Raw genomic sequence first — 13,460 nt, forward strand, 5'->3', positions numbered from 1 at the left:
TGCATATTCCAGGCACTGCAATTGTAAAATTCCATTTGAAATTAACCTCTAATGAAATGAGGAGATGAGAAAAAAAAACAAAAACAAAAAAACAAAATGCTGTGGTTCAGATTGTTCCAAACCAAAGGTCCTGTCTAGAAGGGAAAATGTAAGAGATGTGTGGTTACTGCTCTTTCAAATATGCAGTGGCTAACAAATAAGAGAAATAATTGTGATCTTTTCTAAATTCTATTCTCTGGTGAAAAGTAAAATGCATTCAGGAAGGCTGATACAAGTCTAACACAGACTTTAATCTGAAAACAAGCATATTTCAAGGTGGGTCAGACACTTCAATGTGGCACGTTATTGATTCAACACTTCACGGCAAATCAAAAGGGAACAACTCATAAATTTATACTAGAAATGAATTGTACAAAACAACACATCAATTTACTCCCTCCTCTCCACCAAAAAAGAAAGGAAGAAATGTTGCCTGATCACTGTGCCTACTAGTCTTCATTACTGGTGTTGAGGAGTACTGGATATGCCGTTCCAATGTGGCGCCCATGGCGACAAACAACAATCTGTAGCTCATACTCTTCTATCTTCACTGTTTCACGTGTGACTCTTTCTTCAGACAGCAGAAAAATGATGGTGTAAAGGGCAAATTCAAACTCGGGGCTGACACCAATAAAGGTGCTTCCAATTGGTTTGACTGAGCCCTTCCAGCTGAATTGGATGCTCAAAACTTGGTCATCTCTATCAGGCTGAAAGCATAAAAATAACAATGCAATAATCTCCAATACATCAGATTCTGGCTTGCAGGTACAATTCTTCCTGTTCATGGTTCTACAACTTCTAAACTGCTCTACCTTTCCCACCCAGGTTAACTTTGCACCTCTGAGGACAATAGATGGAAAGCAGTTTAAACCAGTGAACTTTGTTTTGTTTGAATAACTGGGCTCCCAGCCTTTTGGCACAAAGATACCTTGAAGGGTTCCAGAAATGCAGACACCTGCTGCATGTACAATAACCACAGATGACGGTAGGAAGAGGATGAGAGGGTATTTGTCAGTGACTGCAGCTGTAACTAGACATATATAGGGAAAAATTCAACACTGTCTGCATCATGGTGCCCTGATTCATTAACTCACTTTTCCTCTGAGCATCTACTGATCTTATTTTCAGGGCCACCCTGCTCATTCTTACCCTGGTTTTATTCTTCCGAGTGATGTATCCCTTGTAGTCAATTTGTTTATGCTTTTCCTGAAGATAAAATTGCACCCAGTTGTGCAAACCTAAGATCTGTTTACCGTGCCTTGTTTCTCCAACAAAAACATGTTCAAAACCACAAGAATCAGGTCTGTAATAAAAAAAAAATAATAATACATACGTATTTTATTTGTTTAAGTAGTTAAAATTCAGTAATGTAAAAGGAAAAGTGCACAAGCTTGTCTAGATTCATCTGTGAACAGTAGATGTGTCAGGATTAGTTTGGGGGTTGTTGGGTTTTCCTTCTTGCTTTGCACAAAACTCCCAATGCAGTCTATTCACAAAGCCTAAAACTCTATTTGATGACGAAGACTGTTAGTAAAAGCCACAGATGTATCACTGCTGCTTATCCTGATTTTAGTCAGGCTTTTGACACAATCTCCTGAAACAGCCATACGGACAAACACATGAAGTATAGTTTAGAAAAGCAGATGGTGTAGGGGATTGAAAAGTGGATCAACGTTTGCACTTGAACGCCTGTGACTAGAGATAGCAAGTCCACCTGGATCTCAGTCAGCAGCACTGCACCCCAAGGGTCAACATCATTAATATCTGATCAGTAAGTCTTTAACATGATCTGCGTGGGATCAGCGTACACTGCCTTAGGCCACATCCTGAGACTGCCTTCCAGTTCAGTGTGTAATTAATGAACTCAGGCTTGCAGTTGCATAAATCAGAATAGTGTAGAGATTCATTAGACATACCTGTCTCCTTCTTTCCTGGGATAGAGCTGGAACCAGATGTCATAGAGCTGATGCTTGAAATCAACAAGGTTTGGCTTTGCTAGTTTTTTTTTAAGCAGATACTCATGAGCTAGCTGAAGGATAGAAAACAAAGATATGTGTGTCTGTAATTCAGTGTCTTCAGTGACAAAAACTGAATTCATTACTCACTTTCATTACTCCAGTCATTAAGATAGCATCAAGAAAGCAATTGTTTTCAGCTATTTCTTCTAGAGTCACTACTTCTTCTACTCCAGTTGATGTCTCATAATTGTCCAATAAGGAAATAAAGGCTTCAAAAAAAGAGAAACTTATGATGAAAAAAGACATTAATCGTACCTGTGACCCAGTTTTTAGAGTCATTATAAAAAGCTGTCATATAATAGGGAAGGAAGGACGTTCCTTTATGTGTCAGATTTCATTCTCACTGGAGTGGCTCAGTACCAGATCAATTGTTTTTAGGTTAAACACCTCAGTACTCCCTAATGGAAATAACTGGCTGAAACGATAATGAGCTTCTTCAAACAAATAAATTAAATATGTATATATTTATATATATGAGCACCTAAATTACAGACTGACTCTTATGAAGTTGCATTATGCTAGCAGAAGGCTTTGAAGGCATTATTTCAGCATGAACCTACATAAGATGACCTGAGGTTGAGCTCACAGCCACTGAATGGATGATTTTATTCTCCCTGGTGCACCCCTCTTGCCACCCACTGCCTCCCATCACTTCAGCTGCCCCTGGTCCAGTAGATTCAGCAGATAGATTCAGCCCATAAGATAATAAAAAAACCACTTGAGTTCCAAAATGTAAGTAATTCTCTGCCAGGTTAGAGAGCTGAAGTAGCTCAGGTTCAGTACTTAGCTGTGCTCATGAGGGGCTGGATTGTGAGCTCAGTGAGGAGTATGGGAACACAGCATGTGCTCATTATGCCAGCTGTTTGATCGGCTGAGCAACATACTGCAGCCCCACCTAAGGAAAAGAAAAGCCAGGAAAGGAAACATTACTGATAGACATGCTTGCATGCTTGAAATATAGCCCTAATGGGAGCGCAAGAGTTCAACGTAGCTGTGAATCTGATGCTGTTTGAAGTGCTAGGAGCTGTGAACAAAGGAGGAAAGATGACTTTAACATCTTTTTCAGTACATGGAATAACATCAAAGGAATGACAAGACTTTCATCCATTTTGCTTTGCAGTTGGAGAGCCTCAGAGAAATTCAGATCTTGACTATAGCAGAAAAGGGTGCTCTTCCTGACACCGAGACTACAGACAACTTAGACTGTAAACACTGGGGAGACTACCTTCAAATGACATGCAGTCTGATGAACCTCATTTTCTGCTCATCTGATCATCCAAATTATATGCAATGTTATGTTTTAGGTAAACACATAAAACCAACACAGATTCTTCATGTCACTTCCACCATTAATAAAAGAACAGGTCTCACTTGCAAAAGTTTTTGTGTTCTTCAGGCGTTCTTCATTTACGTAATGAAACAGATGTCTGGCTGCACTGTCCCGGACAGCACTGTCACCTTGCTGTACAGCATCTGCTTTTCCCTGGGAGAAACACCAGAATGAAACAACAACAGAAGGAAAATGTTCTCAGAGCAGACAGCAGCTGCCTTTGTAATAATGAAAACAAAAAGCACTATCCTCTCAGGGTCTTATGTTAGGAACTGTTGTCCTACAAAACAAGAAAAGATATTACTGAGGATCTGCCAGCAAGAAAGATATAATCTCTGACACTGCAGAAGACTGAAATTTCTCTGTTGACTCTCGTTCACAAATGATTGTAATGCATCCCTGTGATGGATCAGTAACTACTGTGTCTCCCTTAGGCTCAGCCTTCATCCTCTCTTTCTTTCTGACCACTGTCCCAGCAATTGCCCCAGTGCCAGGGTGGAGCTGAGGCATCTGTGCTGTTCTGTCATCTTCGGACTGGTGCATGGTTGTGCTCCAAAATTTTCAAAGACTTCTGGTTGATTGCTTAAAAGCGAATGTTTTAATTAATGTGACCAATAAGCACATCCAAAACAGATGTGGCTTTCCAACGATTTTCAAGTTTCTGTTCCACAAAAGGCATTCTTAAGGAAGGAAGAGAAAAGATGAATATATGCAAGTTAACACAGGCAAGGAGAAGCTAGAGCCTTGCTCTGTGAAATGGGGAAAGCGTGCCAGAGAGCTTTCCCTGCATGCACTTTGGCTAGAGGTAAGTCTCTTTCAATTTTATTATCAACATCAGGAGCAACAACAACCCTGAAACCCTCCTTTCTCACACATCTGCTACTCCACTCTCCACACTCCAGCTGAGAACCAGGAATTCTTCATTTTCCTCCCTCGTTCCCTCAGAAATGTCTTGGAACCTGCCTCCACTTGTCTGTTAATGCAAGCTACCCAGGTTGCACACACAAGCATTCATACACAGATGCACACACATAACCATATGCACTGAATTATCCAGGGTAGAGGAGACCTCAGAACATCTCTAGTCCTGCTCAAAGTATGGTTAACATTGAATTCAGACTACATTGCTCTGGGTGTCATTCTGTTGAATATTGAAAACGTTCACAGAAGGAGATTTCACAACTTTTTTTGTTTCATTTGCATTTGTCCTTCTTGAATTTCATGATGTTTCTTCAGCCTGCCGAGGTCCAGATGAAGGGCAGCCCTGACCTTGAGCATGTCATCTGCATTATCACAGTTTGCTCTCATCACAGATGAATATTTGAGGGCTCAGGACAGACACCTGAGAGATGCCACCAGCTTCTGGGTACTGTGGAACATTAACAAGTTCTCTGCACTATTCCCTCTCCTAATTATCATTTGTAAGTCTTGCCTAGGCCATTAATAGAAATGATGAAGCATAAGCAACTCATTTAGCAAAAGGCAGCTTCACAGACATTTTTTCTTACAATACCATTCTGCACATCCTCATGTCACTTAGCAATTGGTTACCTGCAGTTCAATTGCATAATCTTTCCCAGGTGCAAAGCGATTAACATCCATATCCCACATCTCATTGAAAAGTTTAGAAAGTTCATGATTTAAGGCCTTCCTGCCAAGAAATACGGAGAAATGCACATGTTAAAGAAGACATTTACTATTATTTTTGAAAGTCACTTATAGAATCTTCTGGTGTTACTCTAACCATGATCTGGACTCCAGCTTGTCAACAGGAGGGCTTTCTCTTGTCCCTACATCTTTCTGTCAATCTGCTCTAAAAACCATTGAGCTTATGGTCAATTTTAATATCTAAAGAATGCAGGTAACCTGTAAGAAAATGTGAGTCTTCCCTAAGGTTTTTTTAGAACACGTTTTAACAAAGTTCTTAGCAACATGCTGTACTTCCCATGCAGTGAAATAAAAATAAGATGGTGTTGTTTCATTGGGAAGGGTTCTGTGTACAAACCAGAAGCAAGCAGAAGGTTGTTACCCACCCAGGAAAACAGAAGGCAAAGAACTTTCTCTTTGATGCTTTTCTAGTAATCTTATATACACTCTTTCTCCACACTAGAGATGCTTTTCTTTACCCACATGCATAGTTATCCCAGCATGAAGCTAGAAGGATGAAGGGGGACTATGACTCCAAACATAGTGTCTGTATACAATAAAATCCTTGCATGCACTGACCTCAAATATTTCTTATAAATCTATCCAAACTGGTCCCTTCCTGATTTTATTGGACTTCTGTCCTGCATAGTAGTGTACAGATTTCAGAAGTCTATCCATCCACCTACCAACAAGAATTGAGGAGGTTTGCTATTGTGATGAACTGCCCAAAGGTAGCTTCAGGTCCAGGGCATTATGTCCACAATAAGAGATAATATCACAGATCTTTTCCACCAAGAACAGAGAGAAGAAAGAGAGGTGAATTAATCTTGAAATGACAGTTGAACTAATTGTTTGCACATGCATCAATGCCTAGAGGAGAACACCCCAATAAATTTAAATTTCTCCTCCAAAGCAGATGTTATGAAGAAGTGCTGAAATTTGTCTTTCAAACAATCATTTGAGAAATCTCTAATGATTTTAATAACAGATGCTTTTATATCAGACCAAGGCATCTTCAAGTCCAGCTCTGAGCCTCCAGTTTGTTAATTGCTCTGTCCTATTCTCCTGTTCTGGTCAGGATGGAGACACATGCTGCATCCTTTGACCAGTGACAGATTCCATGCTCTCTAGCAGAAAGAGCAAGCAGGTGTAGTGATAAGATCACAGTTTTCTGACTTGGCAACCTAGATTCAAGGCAGCTTGAAAGCAAGGAAGAGTGAAAGTGAGCCAGATAGGCACACCCTGTTGTTGGCAGGGGGGAAGGCATTGCAGAAACAAAGGCATTAATCAAGTAGTTGGATATCAGTTGAGAAGCAAACAGCAAGACATCGTGTGTCTTCTGTCCTGGATTGTACTTTGTGGATGGATATGAAGATACTAGTCTAAGCTACATGCTTCAGCAGGAAACAAAAGATAGCAAACAGTGCCTGGAGAGATGGAACATTTTTCACAAATATTGAGCAAGACTTTTTCTACAGAATTGTCTGAGTAGCTGTGGGATGGAGCTCAACAACCCAGGATTAAAATCCTGAAAAGCATAAGCAGTCTGCACTTAACTCCTTGAAAGCCAGTTGCCCAAAGGAATTCATATCCTATGGTTAAGGGCCTTATATAATCTTATATCCGGTTTTATTTAGTGGGGAAAGCAAATTGTCTCAGCAGGGTATGGCTGAGAGCTGTCATATTTGGTGACCAGACCCAGGTCTGACTGCAATGGGACTTCTGAGCCAACGTGTACCTCAGCTGTGTTGGGACACCGACCTTCAGTTTTGGCTCAAGCTCTGTGTTACCTCAAGATGATGGATGGTATATATACAAAATCTGTATCTGTATATGTATTTGGATCTGTACCTGAATAGGTGCCAATGAAGGAGAAGAACTAAAAATTCTAGTATATGGGAGCCAAAGGATATGTTTGTTGCTAGCATTAAAAGAAGGACAGTTTTTGCATAGGTCTTGCAGAGCACCAGAAGGAGGCTGTCACAGAGCAGATGTATTTATATGCATATCTGTTTGGCCTTGCCCAAGCCCCTGGCTCTGCTTGCACAGCAGATGTGTGTCTGTGGCACTGTGGTATCGACACAGGCCGTGCAGCCTCTCAGCTTCACAAGAGTCAGCAACACAACCTGTCACAGAGGCCACCACCACATTTGCTTTTATTTGATATCAGTAGTATTTCCACCTTCTTTCCAGGGTCATAAGAAGACTTCCTTCTCAGAAGAGCTCACAAACCAACATTAGGCAGAAAACTGCTCATCTCAACAGCTTGGCTGAAGTCTCAGAAACAGGATCAGCAAGTTCCCAGAACAGTAAAGAGCTGGTTTTCAAACTCCAGAAGGGAACTACATGTTCCCTTGGACTCATCTAATTTTATTGCATCACTTTCCTCCTGGTTTCTGGACTCCTGGTTTCTCTGCTCCTCTGCATCAGCTCATTCCATCTGATGAGTGCTGCCATATCATGTTCAATACGTTCTTTACCTTGGAAGTAACTACCAGTGGTGGGTAGGAATCCAATGTACCCAATGTATGTGAAACTTCAGTGGAGCTGTCAATATTCTTTTCTTCTATGTGTAGTATTCTATAAACATATATTTTAGTATGTATGCATTTTAGTTTAAAAAAGTCTCTTTTCTACGCAGGAAATCTGTAATCCCTTCAATACCTTCTGCTTATTCTTGGTCTGCTCTTTACAGATTTGTCCTGTATTTGTAAAGAACTGTAGGGCTTTGCTTGATCTTTTCTCCTCTAGAAATCTTACAGAATATTTCATGCATTTAATTTTATAAAATAAATATCTTTTCTTTCCTGATTCTCTGCTAGGTGCTACCGCAACATCACTGTGGACTCTTCCTCTCTGTTTTAATTGTCCCTCTAATTTCCAAACAAAGCAACTTACATAGGCATCTCGTAAAAGCTCTTTCTTGAGATTATTGCTTTAAAAAAGGACCATAAACTTAGCTTACACGTATGAGGTCGGACAAATGCAAAAAGCAAATCCTTATGCAAATCCATTACATGCAGTGTTTAAGTAAAGCTTTCCTGAGAAAGAGTATTGCGTATTTGTGCTGATTTTCAATATAATTGCATGTATCACTCAAAACAGATTTTTTTTTTTGTCACTGATTCTCAGCCTCCTGCTTACAGTGAAGCCTCTCAGCTGTTAGACTGGTGTTTTCTCATAGAATAACTTTGATCTATGCAAGAAATCTGCCCAATTGGACCTTATCCAGCTGCAGTCTTGCTCAGAGGTCCTTACGTGCACAAAGCGCCATCCAAAACCAAGAACACTCGGCCTGCAGTTGTAAGAGCTAAAAAAGCTTTTGGGGAAGGTCTTGCAATAGTACGCAATGCAACACCAGTGCAACTAGAGCAAAAGAAGTTAATGTTTGCACCTTGTTATAGATGTCAGGTGAAACATGAAATCTTAGAGAGGATGTGCTTGTTTTTCCAAGTCATTTTCCTGCATGAAACTTTCATTATGTATAAAACAATTCCCCAGCAAGAAGGTGTTTAATGCTATAAATGAGAAATGACTCAAGAGGTGGAGAGAATGTAAGAAGAATCTGTGGAAAGTCATGTGAGAAAGTCAATAAAGTCAAAGCAAGAAAAACACGTATTGCAAATGGGTCACACGGTGCCTTTCAAGGGAAAAGGAGATTTGGTCGAGCATCTTCTCTGAAGTAAATTTATCTTCAGAGGACCTTTGAACAGAATCCAATTATTAAAAAACCTTTAATCTCAGTGTAGAGAAGTAAAGAGTTTGGAATGTCTGATGAGCAAGCATTTAAAAGAAGTTCTCAATCACTTAAAAGAAGATATTTCAAATGATGCAAAATACTGCTGTCATCTCATAGGTTTAATTGAAGAGATAAGCAATTCTCTTGGTTTTCCACTTCTGCCAGTGTGCCTGTCTTTCTCCTGTGATGCTTTTCTTAGTATATACTCAGTATTTGAAATACAAAAGCACGATACAGCGGGTTTTGTAGGTGGAAATGAAAAAGCCTTTACAAGAGACAAACACGGCAATGGGCAGCTGCTTTGCGAACACCATCAAGGTTCTGTGCAGGTTTGGAAGACTGATTCTACGTATCAGCTCTATCCAAGCAAAATCACAGCATTCCCTTATTTAGTTAAAGCCATTTATGTTTCTTTTGTCTTTACAGAACTTGCCACCTTTTCAGGCTGAAGGGACGTTCTAGAACTCACTGAATACAAACAGCACTGCATTTCACCCAACTCCCTTCTACGTCTCCCATGCAAGTATGTCCTGTTCCCACTGCTCTTTCATGTTAGAGATCAGTACGATTTTCTCTTACCTATCAGCCATGCTAGGCAGGAGTTTTTCTTGTAGCACAACACTGAGCAGGGAAAATGCAAGCTGGAGCTCAGAAGTCCTTCCAGTAGTCCAGGAAGTGGAGCTGCCTCCCTTCCCCTCCAGTCACTCAGAAAGACAAGACAGGAGGTGCCAAACCCCAGGAGGAAATGTGGAGTGCAGCCACAACACCACGTCCTGTGCCTTGGCTGCCACATGCACACACAGACCAGGAAGTCAGAGCTGCCTGTACCAACTGTGCTCCTTATCAGCAGGCGACTGGGAGGACCAATAGCACCAGGAACGACAGCAGAGACGCGCTGTCAGGGTTTTCAGGTCTGAGCCTGATATCCTTATACATGAGTCAAGTCATTACTTCTGGATCAACCCTGGATTATTTATTGGTTTGAGGGACTTGTCTGAGGTGGACTCTAGTGCTGTTGGTCTATATACACTTGTTATATGACAACAGAAGGAAAGCTGGTAATGAAAGATGGATCAAAAAAGTAGCTGGTGGGGAATAAAAAAGTGGCTTGCCTCTCTGTGTAACAGCTGATAATTGTTAGTTGTGACCTCGTAAGCATCAGGAGGCATTATAGACAGGAAATGTTTTGCAAAGGCAGCCCTTTTCATGCATCACTGGAAGCAAGCAGGGACAGGTGCCATGTGCACAAGCACCCATGCCAGTGCCTGTTCTGGGAAGCTTGCATTCATTACGTGGCTAAATTAAAGCTTTGCGTGGCTTAAAGTTTGTTTTGGTTAATATTTTTATACATTTTCTTCTTTGTAGTAACTAGTTCCTGAAAACACAGCTTTAGGTTTCAAACCATAAATGTTTATGAATATACATATATATTTGTATGTATACAGAAGCCAAAACATTTTGACGCTAGACTTCTGTTTATACAAATAGTTCTGTATCTCCGGTCCACGTTTCCCTGTCAAGAACAGTATTAAAGCTGAACAAGTCTTTCCATAAGGCAACATGCTTTGGTTGCAGAAAAATGACATCACACTCCCTCTGCTCTGTTGCTCTGTTCTGGCAAGGGAATGGCAAGAACATTTGCTGTCACCATGCTCATATTAGGCATTTCCAGGGGAATGTGGCAGACACTCGACCTAACAGAACAACCATCTCAGGCATCAGGTGCTGACTGTCACCGAGGCCAGGAGCCTGTGAATAAGGCCTATTTCTAAAGGACATAGGCTGTCTGTGCTGCTCCAAGAGGGTGTTTCTGGACAAAGTGCTTTGCTTTGGCTGCCAATGGACCATTGTTTGTTTGTTTAGAGAAACTCTTCTCTCCTGCCCTTTGCCTGACTTTCCTCCAGGAGGGAAATGACAGATAGAATGACAGCAGAGAGGCAGCCTGGGCTGGCCAGTAAGAACCTTGCTGGGTTGAGGAGGAGATGAGGAGCTCACGTCCCTACTGTGGGCAGGGAGCAGGGACTTTGGAGCTTTCTGCCTTCACAAAGTTAATTTTTGAGTTGGAGCCCTACCTGGTAGTTTAATTCCCACCAAGTTCCATTGCCCCAGTGCCTAGCCTGTCTCTCAGTTACCTACCCAGGTTTCTAAGCTTCAAACTACTAATCCTAAAATCCTTCTTCTTTCCAGCCAATACTGTTACAGTTCCTCCACTTTTGCTAGGAGTTTCTGGTGCAGCAGCTGTCCTCAAAGGGAAAAAGCAAGAGAGGATGACACCGCCAGGCAAACTCTGTCACAGAAAGGCCAGAAATGAGTAATTCCATCCCTGCAGCCAAACACCACTTAGACCCTTCCCATTTCCTTCTGGTGATGTGGACAGCTCGGCCTGCTGACCTGCCTTTATTTACCAGCGCTAATCCCCAGATTTAATAGGTAACTAATGGTTGGCGTCTGAATGTATGAATATTTCCATTGACAGGATAGGGAGCCAGCAAACCAGAGACTGGGATAAAGCAAGAGGTTGGGGACACAGGTGGCTTGGGACCCCAGTCTGGGCTGAGGGACTAAAGGGACAAATGAGCTTTATTTTATTTTACTTTATTTTATTTTATTTTATTTTATTTTATTTTATTTTATTTTATTTTATTTTATTTTATTATGTGGGAATACAAGAAAGACTATTCAGAGCAGCAGCTGTGAAGCAAGATAAACAGCACGAGAAAGTGAGGCTGAGAACCAAGAACATCTCTAGAAGTAAAGCAAAAGAAATGGCCTATGGCTCTCTTCGGATAAGCACCTGTAGGCATGCTTAAGGAATGTTTGTGGAATACTTTGTTGACATGTAAAGGCAAATGGGAAAGCTAAAAAAAAGAAACTCGTGAATGTATATAAGTGATGTGAGAACCTGTAATAAATGACTTGGATCGTTCACATCTGAGTCCGTGCCTGGTTGCCACATTATTTTTTATCTTGATACGAGGATTCAAGCTTATGCTTTCCTTGATTTTATTAGAAGAGATTGTCTAGGAATAATTAAGGCCTGTTTACATATTTATGAAAGAGTTTCTGAGGTGTTGAGCACAGACTTCCAAATTTATTTATTTACTAGTCAGTAATTTGTACACATCAGTGTAAACCAAAATTTTAGGAGTTCTGACCAAAACATGCTCCCTTGTTCCACACCTCCATTCTTGTGCTTTTCAGATGAATGTTGTCATTGCTATGCCAGGCTGTTAGCCTTCCAGCCTAGACAGTAAGGACTGGATCCACTCACGGACTTGGAAGCCATGTGTTGGGCACCCTGGTACCTGGGCACTTTTCTCCACACCAGAAGCTGAGAATTGAGCATGTGTTCTGAGGTTCTTCATCCACTGCCTAGGAAGAAAGAAGTTCCTCCAAATGTTATTCTCAAAATCAGATGCCAGGGAGCTGCATAAACTTCCTCCCCAGAAAATAAGGAGAACCACATTGAAAAATGCATCCACCTCAACAGCCTTACTCTGAGTGAGGTGCAGGCACGGACTGACTCTGTAGGTGTATGAGTGAGGGATGTTCAGGCTTATGTATAGCAGTGTAGTGAACGGTGATGCTGATAGAGGTAAGCTATCTTCTCTGTATTTTGAAAAGATGTTGGGACTCAGCTGTTGCTTAGGAAGCAAAGGTACTGGATGTTTACTGAGCATACCTCTTGCTTTCCCCGATTGCTACTAGAAGCTGTGGATGCCCCATCCCTGGAGGTGTTCAAGGCCAGGTTGGATGGGGCCCTGGGCAGCCTGGTCTAGTATTAAATGGGGAGGTTGGAGGCCCTGTCTGTAGCAGGGGGTTAGAGATTCATGATCCTTGAGGTCCCTTCCAACCCAGGCCATTCTGTGATCTTCCTTACAGTACTTAGAGTGGGCCTGTAAGAGAGCTGTAGAGGAACTCCTTAACAGAGAGTGTAGTGATAGGACAAGGAGAATGGTTTTAAACTGAAAGAGGGGAGATTTAGGTTACAGCGAAGCGAAGCTCTTCACTCAGAGGGCAGTGAAGCCCTGGCAAAGCAGCCCATAGCAGCTGTGGTTGCCCCATCCCTGAAGGAAATCAAGGCCAGGCTGGATGGGCCTCTGGGCAGCCTGAGCTGGTTGGCAGCCCTGCCCACAGCATGGGGTTGGAACTGGGTGATCTTTAAGGTCCCTTCTAACCCAAACCATTCTGTGGTTCTATGATTGTGTGTCTGTATGATCTTGCTAATAATGGGCAAAAGAGCATTATGAATATAAATGTATATATATGTATACATGATAAAGCGATAAGGTCAGACTCATAGAAGGGGTGAAGCTAACAGAAATGGTTCTTAGATGTATTCCTTCTTTGGTGAGGGAAACAGAAGCGTGTCCAGAGGACGCGGCCGGTTTTCCTTTCGCCATTTCCACCCACCCTACCCCGGTTTTGCCGCTCCATCCCCGCCAGCCTGTGCGGTAAGGAACAGCACGGACTGCAGCTCAGGCGGCCGGAGCTGCCCGCCCTACCCAGGCGGTACCGATGGGGCCCAACTGCGGCCCCGCCGCGCCCATCCCGCAGGCCTACGGCCCGCCCGCTGCCACAGCGGTGCCGCGGCGCCCCCTGGTGGCCCGCGGGGATTGGCGGAGCACCGCTCGGCGGGGCGGTGCGGCGGGGAGGCCGGGCGCTGATTGGCGGGGCGGAGCCGGCG

The 13,460-nt window shown here is 42.3% G+C and overlaps 1 protein-coding gene across 1 annotated transcript; it reads right to left on the bottom strand.

The window, feature by feature from the left end:
- Positions 1 to 488: 488 nt before the first annotated feature.
- LOC306959043 (poly(U)-specific endoribonuclease-A-like) lies at positions 489 to 13,323 on the bottom strand (the record flags this gene model as incomplete). The annotated part of the gene is made up of 8 exons (XM_079550724.1): positions 489 to 746; positions 1,189 to 1,342; positions 1,956 to 2,068; positions 2,145 to 2,266; positions 3,429 to 3,540; positions 4,939 to 5,038; positions 12,045 to 12,145; positions 13,279 to 13,323. 8 exons carry the CDS (start codon positions 13,321 to 13,323, stop codon positions 489 to 491), a joined length of 1,005 nt encoding a protein of 334 aa, XP_079406850.1.
- Positions 13,324 to 13,460: the final 137 nt, after the last annotated feature.

The sequence above is a fragment of the Tetrao urogallus genome, assembly GCF_951394365.1.
Source record: "Tetrao urogallus genome assembly, chromosome: 1".
In the NCBI taxonomy this organism is placed as follows: Eukaryota; Metazoa; Chordata; class Aves; order Galliformes; family Phasianidae; genus Tetrao; species Tetrao urogallus.